Below are 12,853 nucleotides of genomic sequence, written 5' to 3'. Positions count from 1 at the left end.
GATGGTCCTCCCAAGATTCTTGTTTGTGTTTCAGTGTCTCCCCATCTTTATTCTGCGGTCCTTTTTTAAACGGGTCAACAAAGTGATCTGGCTTTGTTTGGGCAGGCAAGACCCCGCGGGTAAGGAAGGTAATGCTTGAGCGGAGTCGGGGAGAGGGCAGGTTGGCGCTGCCAAATTTTAGTAACTGTTACTGGGTGGCGAATATAGCCATGATCAGGAAGTGGGTGGTGGGGGAGGGGTCGGTGTGGGAGCGGTCGGTGTGGGAGCGTATGGAGGCGGCTTCAAGTAAGGGCACCAGTTTGGGGGCGTTGGTAACTGCGATTCTGCCGGCCCGCCGACACGTTACTCCACCGGCCCTGTGGTGGTGGCGGCTCTGAGAGTCGGGGGGCAATGGAGGAGACATGTGGGAGCAGAGGGAGCATCGGTCTTGTCCACAATCTGTAATAATCACCGGTTTGCCCAAGGAAGTATGGATGGGGGGGTTCTGGATATGGCGGAGAGCAGGGATTGAGAGGATGGGGGATATGTTTATAGAGGGGAGCTTTCCAAGTATGAGGGCGCTGGAGGAGAAGTTTGGGTTAGCAAGGGGAAACAAATTCAGGTATCTGCAGGTGCGGGACTTCCTACGTAAACAGGTGTCAACCTTCCCGCTCCTACTGCTAAGGGGGATTCAGGACAGGGTAGTTTCCAGAGCATGGGTAAGAGAAGGGAGTGTCTCGGACATTTACAAGGAACTTATGGGGTCAGAGGAGACGCAGGCCAAGGAGCTGAAGCGCAAGTGGAAGGAGGAGCTGGGAGGAGAGATAGAGGATGGTCTGTGGGTGGATGCGTTGAGTAGAGTCAACGCGTCTGCAACATGTGCCAGGCTCAGCCTGTTACAATTTAAGGTCGTTCACCGGGCTCACATGACAGTGGCCCGGATGAGCAGATTCTTTGGCCTGGAAGACAGCTGTGCAAAATGTGTGGGAGGACCAGCGAACCATGTCCACATATTTTGGACATGTCCAAAGCTTCAGGGATTCTGGCAGGGGTTTGCGGATGTCATGTCCAAGGTGTTGAAAACAACTATAGCGCCGAGTCCAGAGGTGGCGATTCTCGGGATGTGGGAAGATCCGGGAATCCAGGAGGAGAATGGTCTTTGCCTCTCTGGTAGCCCGGAGACGGATACTATTAGCTTGGAAGGACTCAAAGCCCCCGAAGTCGGAGACCTGGCTATCGGACATGGCTAGCTTTTGCTGTCTGGGGGAAATCAAGTTCGCCTTGAGAGGGTCAATGTTAGGGTTCGCCCGGAGGTGGCAACTGTTCGTCGACTTCTTTAGGGAAAATTAACCATCAGCAGAAGGGGCGGGACTGTGGGGTTGGTTTAGTTTACAGTAGGGGGTTAGAAAAGGTGAGACCTGTGAGAAAGGAAGAAGGCTTTTGCACTATGTTTATAATTGTATTTACACTGTTTCTTCTGTTATTGTTATAAAACCATAAATACCTCAATAAAATGTTTATAAAAATAATAAGTACAATCTTGTGTCACCTGCATTCGAAGAACATATGCAGGTCTTTAGATACAGATAGTTCTGCTTTGTACTTAATGCAATCCTGTTTTCTACTGTAGAAGCTGTAATTTGGACATTTTTTAAGAATGGTTGGGTTTTGTATTAAGGACTTGAGGTTTCTATAAATCGTTTTTTTAATATAATCTTTAGTATCACAAGTAGGCTTACATTAACACTTTTCAGTAAAATGTTAAATTTTGTTCCCATTTTAGGTGGAGGTCGAGGTGGAAAGTATGGATAAAGCCGGTAATTTCATTGGCTGGCTACATATAGATGGGGTCAACCTTTCTGTCGCCCTCGTGGAGATCTCTCTCTCGAAGGTCCACTTTACTGCAGAACGGAGTCCCTACTTCAAAGCACTGCAGTCAGTCGAGGAGCCAGCCAAGCTGAAACGGGAAAAGGTAGGAACTGAGTGGGAACGTGGGTCTTTTGAAAAACCAGTTCAGTTTTTCTAAAACACTACAAATGTCTGTGTTTGTCACAATGCCCATGGTACAAGTGAATGATGTGCAGTCCACTATTGATTTAACATACCCAGCCATTGCTGTACATTTAATCTAATCAATTCAAGGTGCTGCATGAATGTAAATTATTTAAAGTTCAAACCGATGAAAGTTTCTTTGCATTTAAAGAGAACTGTATTCAGAAAATGTTAGAATTCTTGCCGTGTCCTGCTCGAAGGTGAATGGTGTCCTGGGTGTCTGATTAATAAGTGAAACCTTTTGCAAGGCTCCTATATTGGGATTATGCAATACATTTCAGTATCCCATCACTTGAGAGAATTTCTCAGCTCTAAATAACAGAGGCAGCTGTTCATACACAGCTGACCTTACAGCCTCACAATACAAATCCCTTAGTCCTCAGCAGGCTCACTTCATGTGAAGTCACTGTCCACAGAGGTTTGTGAGAAACCACATTTTACATTTTTCACATTTATTTTCAAGTGTGAGCAGGGAATTGTGAAGCCATGACAGATACCACAAATACATTGGAACATTTTAGTCTTTGTTTCTTCCCTTCCCTATGGGGCAGCAAATCAAACAATCCATTCCATCACAAGCTGACCACATTTGAGCGAGAAACCTTTTTATTTTGTTTCTGTGTCACTAAGATGTCTTCCACCCATGTTAATTAAGGTAATCTATGTTGGTACACTTCTCCATCTTCGCCCCCCACTGTTTTCTTCAAGCATTCACAGAAGAAGCAGAGGCAGAAGCAGATCCCTCTGCTATGTACCCAATCTCAGGATGTGATTTCTGCTTACGACATTGTTGATTTTCTGCTTCCTGTACCAACGCACCCTTCAGATGTGAGAATGCCAATGTATATAGTATTGTGGGCACTTATTTGTTGGCAGACCTGTTTAAAAGCTGCTGAGCAGTTTATTAAACTTTAGGATTTGTGTTAATGCCATACCCCCATGAAGGATTTAATGTTCTTACTAAGGGAACAGAGAAACCAGGAAACTACCATTTTTGGAAACTGTCAAGACACATTTGTGGTACACTGTCAACAGGGCAATAGTTTAAGGTTCCAAAGTCTTAAGCTGCAATCGTGAATTTCATAACGCTCCCCGACGCCGAAATCGTGTTCGGCGACGGGGTGGAGAATCCGTTTTGGCGCCAAAATCGGGAGTGGCGCCGGTTTTTGAATTCTCCACCCCCTAAAAAGAGTACACCGTGCAGATTATCCACAGCCTGAGGCCTGCCCCATGATGCTCCGTCTCAGACCGGCCGAGTTCCCAGCGGCGTGGGCTATGTGTGCTCACACCGTTCATGAACTCGGTGTGGCGGCTGCGGACTTATTCCGGGACCGCCACAGTTGGGGGAGGGCCGATCGGCGGGCAGGTGGGTTTCATTCGGGGCTGGGGGCACTAGGCGGGTGGTCCAGGGCCCGCGAGCGGCCGAAGGGAGGCACTGCTTTGGTGTCCAGGTCCGCAGGCCGAGTCTGCCATGGCGTGGCCGCAGCAGGCCACTGCCATGCGCGGCCTCGGAACCAGAAGTGCTGAGCGCCATATCGGCAGCTAGAGCTGCAAGCTCTATGTTGCTTCCCTGCTAGCCCCCAGCAAAACCTGGTGTAAAGGACCACCGTTTCACGCCAGCGTGGGGACTTAGTCTCCAAAACGGAGAATCCAGCCACTTATCTGTTTTGTTTCAGGCTATCAGAGTTGTATCTTCAAAACACACCCTTGTTTGTTGTTAAATTCAATAACGCGCAGCAATAAATTTGTCAGTTGATAGAAGATCTGGAGCTTCCTTAACTGAAGTGCGGCAACCTTATTTTAGTCTTTTAAAAAGTATCTTCACTCAACAAAGTTTCAACAGTTTTACAATATAAAACGACCGCACAAAAAACCCCAGCCTGCCCAAACCCCCACCTCAACAGTCAACAGTAATCAATTCCCGAAAATGCATGGTGAACAACCCTTGTAGCACTCACACTTGCCCCCCTCAGAGCAAACTCTAGCAGGCACCCCAACCACACCGAGACATGGGCTGGAGAAGCTGACCTCAACCCCAATAAGACCCGCCTACGCGCAATCAGCAAGGTGAAAACTACAACACCTGCCTTGCACCCGCCTGCAGCTCCAGCCCCCCTGACACCCTGAATATGGCTTCTGGAGGACCGGGTTTCATGTCCACATGTGAAACCCCCAAAATGGTACTGAACACTGTCCTCCAAAACGTTTCCAGCTTCAGGCAGGGCCAAAGTATATGCACATGATTCACAGGGCCCCTCCCACACCACTCACGGACATCCTCCACGCCCTCGAATAGCCAGCTCATCCTAGACTTTGTGAGGTGCGCCCTGGATACTACCTTCAGCAGTATCAGCCCCAGCCTCATGCACAAAGTCGAGGTTTTTACCCTCTGCAGCACCTCTCACCACAGACCCTCCTCCAGCACCACCACCAACGCCTCCTCCCACTTCATTTTGTTTTAGTTGCAGTGAATAGGGATTTTATTTGTGAGGAAATTTGTATGTCTTGTATATATTATGGTTTATAGAAATGATGCAAGGAAGCATAATGAAAGTGCAATCTTGTACAGCCTCAAAGGGAACTAGAGTGGCTAGCATGGGATAGAAATTGGACCTTGTTGCCCCATTTCATGGGTGTAAAATAGGGTCAATAAGACACAGTTTAGGAAGCTGACACCCTAATTTCTTGGCTGTTTCCTAAATGGACGTTAGATCCCATGCATATATAAATGAAACATAGAAAATTGGAGCAGAGATATGACATTCAGCCCTTTGAGCCTGCCCCGTCATTCATTATGATCATGGCTGATCATCCAACTCAATAGCCTGATTCCGTCTTCTCCCCGTATTCGTCCCAAATGCGATATCTAACTGCTTCTTGAGAGCATACAAGGTTTTGGCCTTAACTGCTTCCTGTAGTAGTGAATTCCACAGGCCGACCACACTCTAGTTGAAGGAATTTCCCCTCATGTCAGTCCTAAATGGTCTACCCCGTATCTTTAGACTGTGACCCCTGGTTCTGGACGCTCCCACCATCGGGAACATCCTTCTTGCATCTACACTATCAAGTCCTATAGAATGTGATAGGTTTCTATGAAATCCCCCCTCATTCTTCTTGCTACGAAGGTCAACGTACCACTTGCCTTCTTTACCATCTGCTGCACCTGTATGCTTACCTTCAGAGACTGGTCTCTTTGCACAATCCCCTCCTAATTTAGGGCCATTCAAATAATAATCCACCTTCCTGTTTTTGCAAACAAAGTGGATAACCTCACAATTATCCGAATTATACAGTATCTGTCATTCATTTGTCCACACATTCAACTTGTCAGAATCACAATGTAGGATCTCTGCATCCTTCTCACAGCTCACCATCCCACCCAGCTTTGTGTCGTCTGCAAATTTGAAGCCAATACATTTTGTGTTCTCATCTAATTCAATAATATATACTGTGAATAGCTGAGGGCCCAGCACCAATCCCTGTGTACCCCACTAGTCACTGTCTGCCATTTGGAAAAAAACCTGTTTATTCCTACTCTTTTTTTTTCCAGTCTGTCAGTCAGTTTTCTGTCCATCTCAATACACCACCCCTAATCCCATGCACTTAGCAAAGTGAAAATGAAGGGGGTCTAATGTCTGTTGTGGATATTCCAGCTGAAATAGACCTATAGTGAATGGATTGGCTTCATCTCGAGTTGCTGAGAGCAAGGCAGATGGACCTGTGGAGTGCACCATGTGCCATAAACTTATCTAGATTACTTCGATGGGGCTTGCAGCCCAATTTCACACAATCATAGAATGATACACCACGCCAAATCTTTATTGTCACAATTAGGCTTACATTAACAGCGCAATGAAGTTACTGTGAAAAGCCCTGAGTTGCCATATTTCGGCATCTGTTCGGATACAGAGAGGGAGAATTCAGAATGTCCAATTCACTGAACAGCACGTCTTTCAGGACTTGTGGGAGGAAACCGGAGCACCCGGAGGAAACCCACGCAGACACAGGGAGAACATGCAAACTCCGCACAGACAGTGACCCAAGCCGGGAATCGAACCTGGGACCCTGGCGCTGTGAAGCAGCAGTGCTAACCACTGTGCTGTTGTGCCACCCACTCCAACACCCTATTAATTCACAATCTATAATGGACCAAGATACTTCCCAATGTATGTGGTTCCAATGGATCGAACTCCTTTGCATTCAGTGAATTTTCACTCGCTTTTAACGATGTACAATTGTAATAGTGCAGGCACTCTTTCAATTTTCTAGAACAAAGTGCTGAACTAACAGTCTGTGTGTCTACTTTGGCAGTTCAGGTGGATGTCAAAAATTCCATCTATGACTGGGAGAAATCGGTAGTTTGCGTGGCCAGTACCAGTAAATAAGCAATTGATAATTCATCTGATTGCTGTCTGTAAAACTTGACAATATGCATCCATTTAAAAAAACATTTCTTGACGTTTTCATGGTTTTTTTTGGATAAACAATTTTAATGAGGTTTTTTTTGGCATTGTAAACAGTAAAATTACAGAACGTGAAAACAAAAGGATTGTACACTAAACAAAGTACACAGTGCAATTGCCCTAACCCGTCCTACTCAGATCTGCCTAATTCACCCCCTAAACTACATTCCCCTAACCCTTCCTCCCCCTCCTCGCCCCCCTGCTGACGATTAATTCTCCGCAAAGAAGTCAATGAATGGTTGCCACCTCCGGGCGAACCCTAACAACGACCCTTTCAAGGCGAACTTGATTTTCTCCAAGCCCAGGAAACTCGCCATGTCTGACACCCAGGCTTCCGACTTTGGGGGCTTTGACTCCCTCCAAGCTGGAAGTATCCGTCTCTGGGCTACCAGGGAAGCAAAGGCCAAAACGTCGGCCTTTTTCTCCCCCCCCCCGGACTTCCAGGGCGTCTGAAACCCCAAAAATCACCATCTCCGAACCCATTGCCACCCTTATGTTCAATACTCTAGACATGACGTCCTCGAACCCCTGCCAGTATCTCCTAAGTTTGGGAGATGCCCAAAACATGTGGACATGGTCTGCTGGTCCTCTCAGACACTTTACACACCTGTCCTCTACCCCAAAGGATCTGCTCATCCGGGACACTGTCATGTGGGCCTGGTGGCCGACCTTAAACTGAATCAGGCTGAGCCTGGCACATGTTGCAGTCCCATTAACCCTGCTCAGCGCGTCCGCCCACAGGCCCTCCCCAATCTCCCCTCCCAACTCCTCCTCCCATTTATGGCTCAGTTCCTCAGTCTGCTTCTCCTCCGTCCCCATGAGCTCCTTGTAAATATCCGAGACACTTCCCTCCCCCACCCATCCATCCTAGCTCCCTAAAGGCCTGCCTGACATCCTTGTCCCCTTTCCTACCTATGTCGTTAGTGCCAATGTGGACTACGACTTGGGGCTGCTCCCCCTCCCCTTTAAGGACCCGGAAAACACGATCCGAGACATCACGTACCCTTGCACCTGGGAGGCAACATACCAAACGTGAGTCTCTCTCGCTCCCACAAAAAACATTGCAAGTGCCGATTAACTTTTCTGTCTGTCTGTTTAGTTTATAACTTCTAAGGATATGTGTAAAGTGATTTGAAATATGAAATGTATCATAAGTGCAATAGTTATACAAATGTCATCACATTCACTCAATGCCATTGTACAGAATGTTAATGAGAGGAAAGTTTCAGACTTCCCTATTTGATTGCTGAACAAAGAATATTGCAATAACCTTCGCAATATTAGGGAGTTCAGAGACAGGTGTATATTCCTCCACTCTACTGTTCAACTATTTTAATTTCCAAGCATTTCATATGTCCTTTTGGATCCATACATTTTTTTAAAAATGCACATCTTGCTAAACAAATAAGATAGAATTTAGATAGCACAAAGAGGCCATTCAGCCAACTAGTCTGTCAGTATTTGTTCCACACGAGCCTCCTTCCACACTACTTAATCTAAACCGATCTGCACATCCTTCTGTTGCTGCATTGCAATCAGATGAAGAGATTAATGGGGGCTTTAATTGAATTTAATTCTTACCGTTAATTGTACAAATTCACCTGTATCATTGGTATTATTTGGATTGAGTCAGATTTAATGTCTTTTTAAGCACACCCTGCCTGGGAGTGCTGAACACTGAACTGTTAGGCAGCACGGTAGCACAGTGGTTAGCATTGTTGCTTCACAGTGCCAGAGACCCAGGTTCGATTCCCGACTTGGGTCACTGTCTGTGTGTAGTTTCCCCGTGTCTACGTGGGTTTTCTCTGGGTGCTCTGGTTTCCTCCCACAAGCCCCGAAAGACATGCTTGTTAAGTGAATTGGACATTCTGATTTCTCCCTCAGTGTAACAGTGTGCCGGAATGTGGTGACGAGGGGATTTTCACAGTAACGTCATTGCAGTGTTAATGTAAGCCTAGTTGTGACACCAATAAAGATTATTATTATCAGTGCGAGTTTGGCTTGAAGACAGCATAGCACTCGTGCCTCGCACCCTTTGCTACACCTCCCCAACCCTGCCCACCTCAAAAAGACTCACCAAAACGACAATTGCATTTCCCAGGCCTTTAGAAATGAACCTCATGTGCCGCTCTTGCACATGTCTCAGTCTCTGGGTAGACAAATTACAAAGCAGTCAGTGAGAAACAGCAGAAAGTGAGGGATTGTCACTGTTACTCAGACTCTGAAAGCCAGAGAGGGTCATCCAAGGCCAATAGCAGCCAAGGGCATGCCTGTGATTTTAGTTCTATCCATGGAATAAGCGCTGTTGTGGTGTATAATTCATTTCTGGAGCACTTGAATAAATTTTAGTCATTTAAAAAAAAGTTAGATGCCAGTTTTATTTAAAGATCATTCCTGATTAACTTTGCTCGCTGAGACTGGGTTAATCGTGGTGGTAGATTCCTTTATCTATGGTATCTCAATAGTACCACGTGTCTGTGGCAGCACGGTGGCTCAGTGGGTTAGCCCTGTTGCTTCACGGCGCTGAGGTCCCAGGTTCGATCCCGGCTCGGGGTCACTGTCCGTGTAGAGTTTGCACATTCTCCCCGTGTTTGCGTGGGTTTCGCCCCCACAACCCAAAGATGTGCAGGGTAGGTGAATTGGCCACTCTAAATTGCCCCTTAATTGGAAAAAATGAATTGAGTACACTAAATTTTTTGTTAAAATAGTACCACGTGTCTGTCATGTAGAGAATGGAAAAGCATCAGTTCTTATCACTGGTACATGGGGAATATTCTGTGATTTACCGGTCAGAGGCAAAACGCTTACTTAGCTCAATTTGCGTACGGTATGATTTTTCATCCCCCCTCCTTTCAAAGCCAGCCGTGTAAATCATGAAATGTAAGTAATTATGATAAATGATTACCCCCAAGCATTTTCCTAGCACAGTGTAGAGAATTGTGGACTGATCAAATTTTAACACTAAGCTGGTTGGGCTGAATTTGCTTGTGCACACATCAACGCCACAACTACTGAGGCATCTAGCAAATCAGTGGCCTTCAAATGACCTGGTGCTGATTGTTGGTATGCTACTTCCTGACTTTTCCTCTCCAACTTGCAATGCAGAAGCGATTTGCACGGATATAGCACCTTTAATATAGGAAAACATATCAAAGCTCTTTTGAAGCACAATAATAAAAATTGATGTAAGCCAAAGAAGGGAATAAAAGGAGGAGGTGACCAAACCCTTAGGTTTTGAGGAGATCTTTTAGAAGGAGAGGAAGATATAGAAGCGGGGAAGGGTCTGGGCAGGAATTCAAACTGAGCTACAACCTTTCTAGCCATCTATTCCATACCTTGACTACCTTAATTAGTGGCCTCCTGTCACAGTATGGTCAGGATAAGGTAATTAGGTCCAAAGCTAAATTTGCAAATATGTTTTAACATTGTTTATTAACTTCTCTTGCCAATGCAATTGATTGTCATTGAATGAGAAAATATTAATGCATTGGTTAATATACTGACCTTTTGACTATAGAACTAGGAATTGGATCCAACTACCAACTGATGAACTGGAATGATTTATAATAGAGTGCTGGAAAATCTCAGTAGGCCTGACCGCATCTGTGGAGAGAGAAACAGAGTTGATGTTTGGAGTCTAATATATCTCTTTAGAACTGGAGCTATTTGTTGGCTGTAACAGTCTTTTGTGATGGGCGGCACGGTGGTGCAATGGTTAGCACTGCTGCCTACGGCGCTGAGGACCCGGGTTCGATCCTGGCCCTGAGTCACTGCCCGTGTGGATTTTGCACATTATCCCCGTGTTTGCGTGGGTTTCACCCCCACAACCCAAAGATGTGCAGGGTAGGTGAATTGGCCACGGTAAATTACCCCTTAATTGGAAACAAAATTGAGTACTCTTTAAAAAGTCTTTCGTGAATTGAGTTCCAGGTTTTCTTAAACTATTCCTAAGTGAGTTTGAGTTCACAGCACTAAATTTCATGCCATTCAAGCAAGACAGAATGAAGTTAGTGTGGAACACAAGTGTTGGAGTGTGGTTTAATAAGGACACAGGGAGTCCACCCCAAGTAAAAATAAGAACAAAGTTTTATTTACAAACGATTATATACTCTTCTCGTTAGACCCCTAACTGGGTTCCTGCTTGGTCAGTGCCTTATAGGCCAACCTTGTATACCCAGGTGATTGAGATACCCCGTCCCTAGTGGGAGAGCTTGTACTGTGCAAGGAGCACAGGGAAGACGAGCATTCCCACCCCGTCGGTCCCGAATGGCATATTACAGGAGGTTTGCCCTGTCCTCAGCTATGTTATGTCTGAAGAAAAACTTGACACAGAGGCTGAAGACTAAAAGTTGCTCAAGAGAGAATCTACTGTAGATTCTAAAAATCACAAAACAGATTAAAAAACAGAAGAACAGAATGAAACCGCAGAAGAATGTAAACGTCAGGATGAGAAGTTTGAATTTGATGTGTTGAAGTATAATAACTATTGGAGTTCAGGGGGTTAAAGACTAATTCAATATGATGTGGGGCAGGGAAGCATCTTGAAGAATTAGAATCTTTAAAGAACAGTAGTGCAGTAAGTTGGAATAAGGAGCAGGAATGAGTGACTTGAGTAAGGGGTGGGAATAGGGAAGAGGATAAACTAATAAGGAATGGGAATAGGGAGACGTGACACAGTGAGGAGCAGGAATGAGGCAACTTTTTGTAACAAAGAGCAAGGAGAGGCAATGTAAAGTAAAGGGAGCTATTCTAAATGAGGTACAAGAACAGAGACAGGTGCATGTATGTGCACAAACTGTTGAATATGGCTGAAAGGTGGTTTAAAAGACATGAGATCCTGGCTTTATAAATTGAAGCAAAGAGTACAAAAATAATTAAATTACAATGGACCTTTATAAAACACAAGTCTGACATCAACGATGGGGTATCGTATCCAGTTTAGAGATGATATGTAAGCATTAAAGAAGATGCGGAAAAAATCCACAAGCATGGTTCCAGGGATGGAGTTATCTGAATAGATTGGAGATACCTAGGCTTCTAGAATTTACAGTGCTGAAGGAGGCCATTTGGCCCATTGAGTCTACACTGGCCCTGGGAAAGGGCACCCTTATTAAGCCCACAGCTCCATCCTATCCCCATAGCCCAGTTACCCAACCCAACTTTTATTGGACACTAAGGGCAATTTAACATAGCCAATCTTCCTAACCTGCACATCTTTGGACTGTGGGAGGAAACTGGAGCATCTGGAGGAAACCCACGCAAACATGGGGAGAATGTGCAGACTCCGCACAGACTGTGACCCAAGCTGGGAATCAAACCTGGGACCCAGGAGCTGTGCTAACCACTGTGCTACTGTGCCGCTCCTTACAAGAGAAGGTTGAGAGGAGATTTGATAGAGATATTCCAAATCAGATAGATCGAGAGAAGCTGTTCCTTGTGACAAGAGTAAAGAATCCGAGGATATCCTTTTCAGCTGATTGTGAAAAGAACCATAATCAGCATGTTTTTTTTGTTGCATCGAGCAGTTAGGGTCTGGAATGTACTGCCTGGGAGTGTGACAGGGCACAGATTCAATTTTGGTTTTGAAAGGAAATTAATAATTATCTGAAGGGAAAAAATTGTGGGGTTACAGGAAAACAGCAAGAGAACGGGACTTTGATGAGTTTCTCTTGCAGAGAGCTCGCACAGACTCAATTGGATGAATAGCCTCCTTCTGTGCTTTAACGATTCTACACTATTCCTTTCTATGACTACATTCAAGAGATGCGTAATTGCCTGTAAAGCACTTCAGGATGCCCTGAGGCTGTGGCAGACGCAATAGCAATGTAAGTCTTTTCCGAAATGAGATTTCAAATCGGGCCTTTTGATTCTGTAACCATATTTTCACCCTTGTTTATTAGCTCTCTTTATCCTGCTACAATACCTGCTACTGCCACACAGCCACAATCAAAGCTTAGAGGCCGACGGAAATACTTATTCCAAAATGAGGGTCAAGCTGCCGTGGCAACGCAGCAGTGAAACAGCAGAACAAAACAAATTCAAATATAGAAAATTATGAAAAATACCTCATCCAAGTTTGGAATCTTTAAACCGACTGAGAGCATATATAGCAATGATGGTCATAAAAGCTTGAGAGGTCCATGGGTTGCAGGCATGATTTGCCATAGTGTGGCCATATCCCATCAAAGCTTTCATGATGTCCTGATTAACCCCTTTCATCCCAATGTCTGACATTCACCTACAGCAAGAAAAAGTTGCATTCCATAGAGGCCTGAGCAGTATTCTCTTTAACAAGTCAAAATGGTTTTCTTTTTAAATTTTATTTTATAACTGCGTGTATTAATAATGGTCATGCTAAT

General features: G+C 45.1%; 1 protein-coding gene across 1 annotated transcript in view; it reads left to right on the top strand.

Annotated features, from left to right (window-relative positions):
* Nucleotides 1-12,853, top strand: part of snd1 (staphylococcal nuclease and tudor domain containing 1) — a 1,128,702-nt gene that overhangs the window by 825,000 nt on the left and 290,849 nt on the right. The window contains 1 exon segment of the mRNA XM_038812228.1: nucleotides 1,763-1,951. Coding sequence (XP_038668156.1) covers nucleotides 1,763-1,951 — 189 coding nt within the window.

The sequence above is a fragment of the Scyliorhinus canicula genome, chromosome 11, assembly GCF_902713615.1.
Source record: "Scyliorhinus canicula chromosome 11, sScyCan1.1, whole genome shotgun sequence".
NCBI classification, from domain to species: Eukaryota; Metazoa; Chordata; class Chondrichthyes; order Carcharhiniformes; family Scyliorhinidae; genus Scyliorhinus; species Scyliorhinus canicula.
This window is presented reverse-complemented; position numbering and strand designations above follow the sequence as displayed.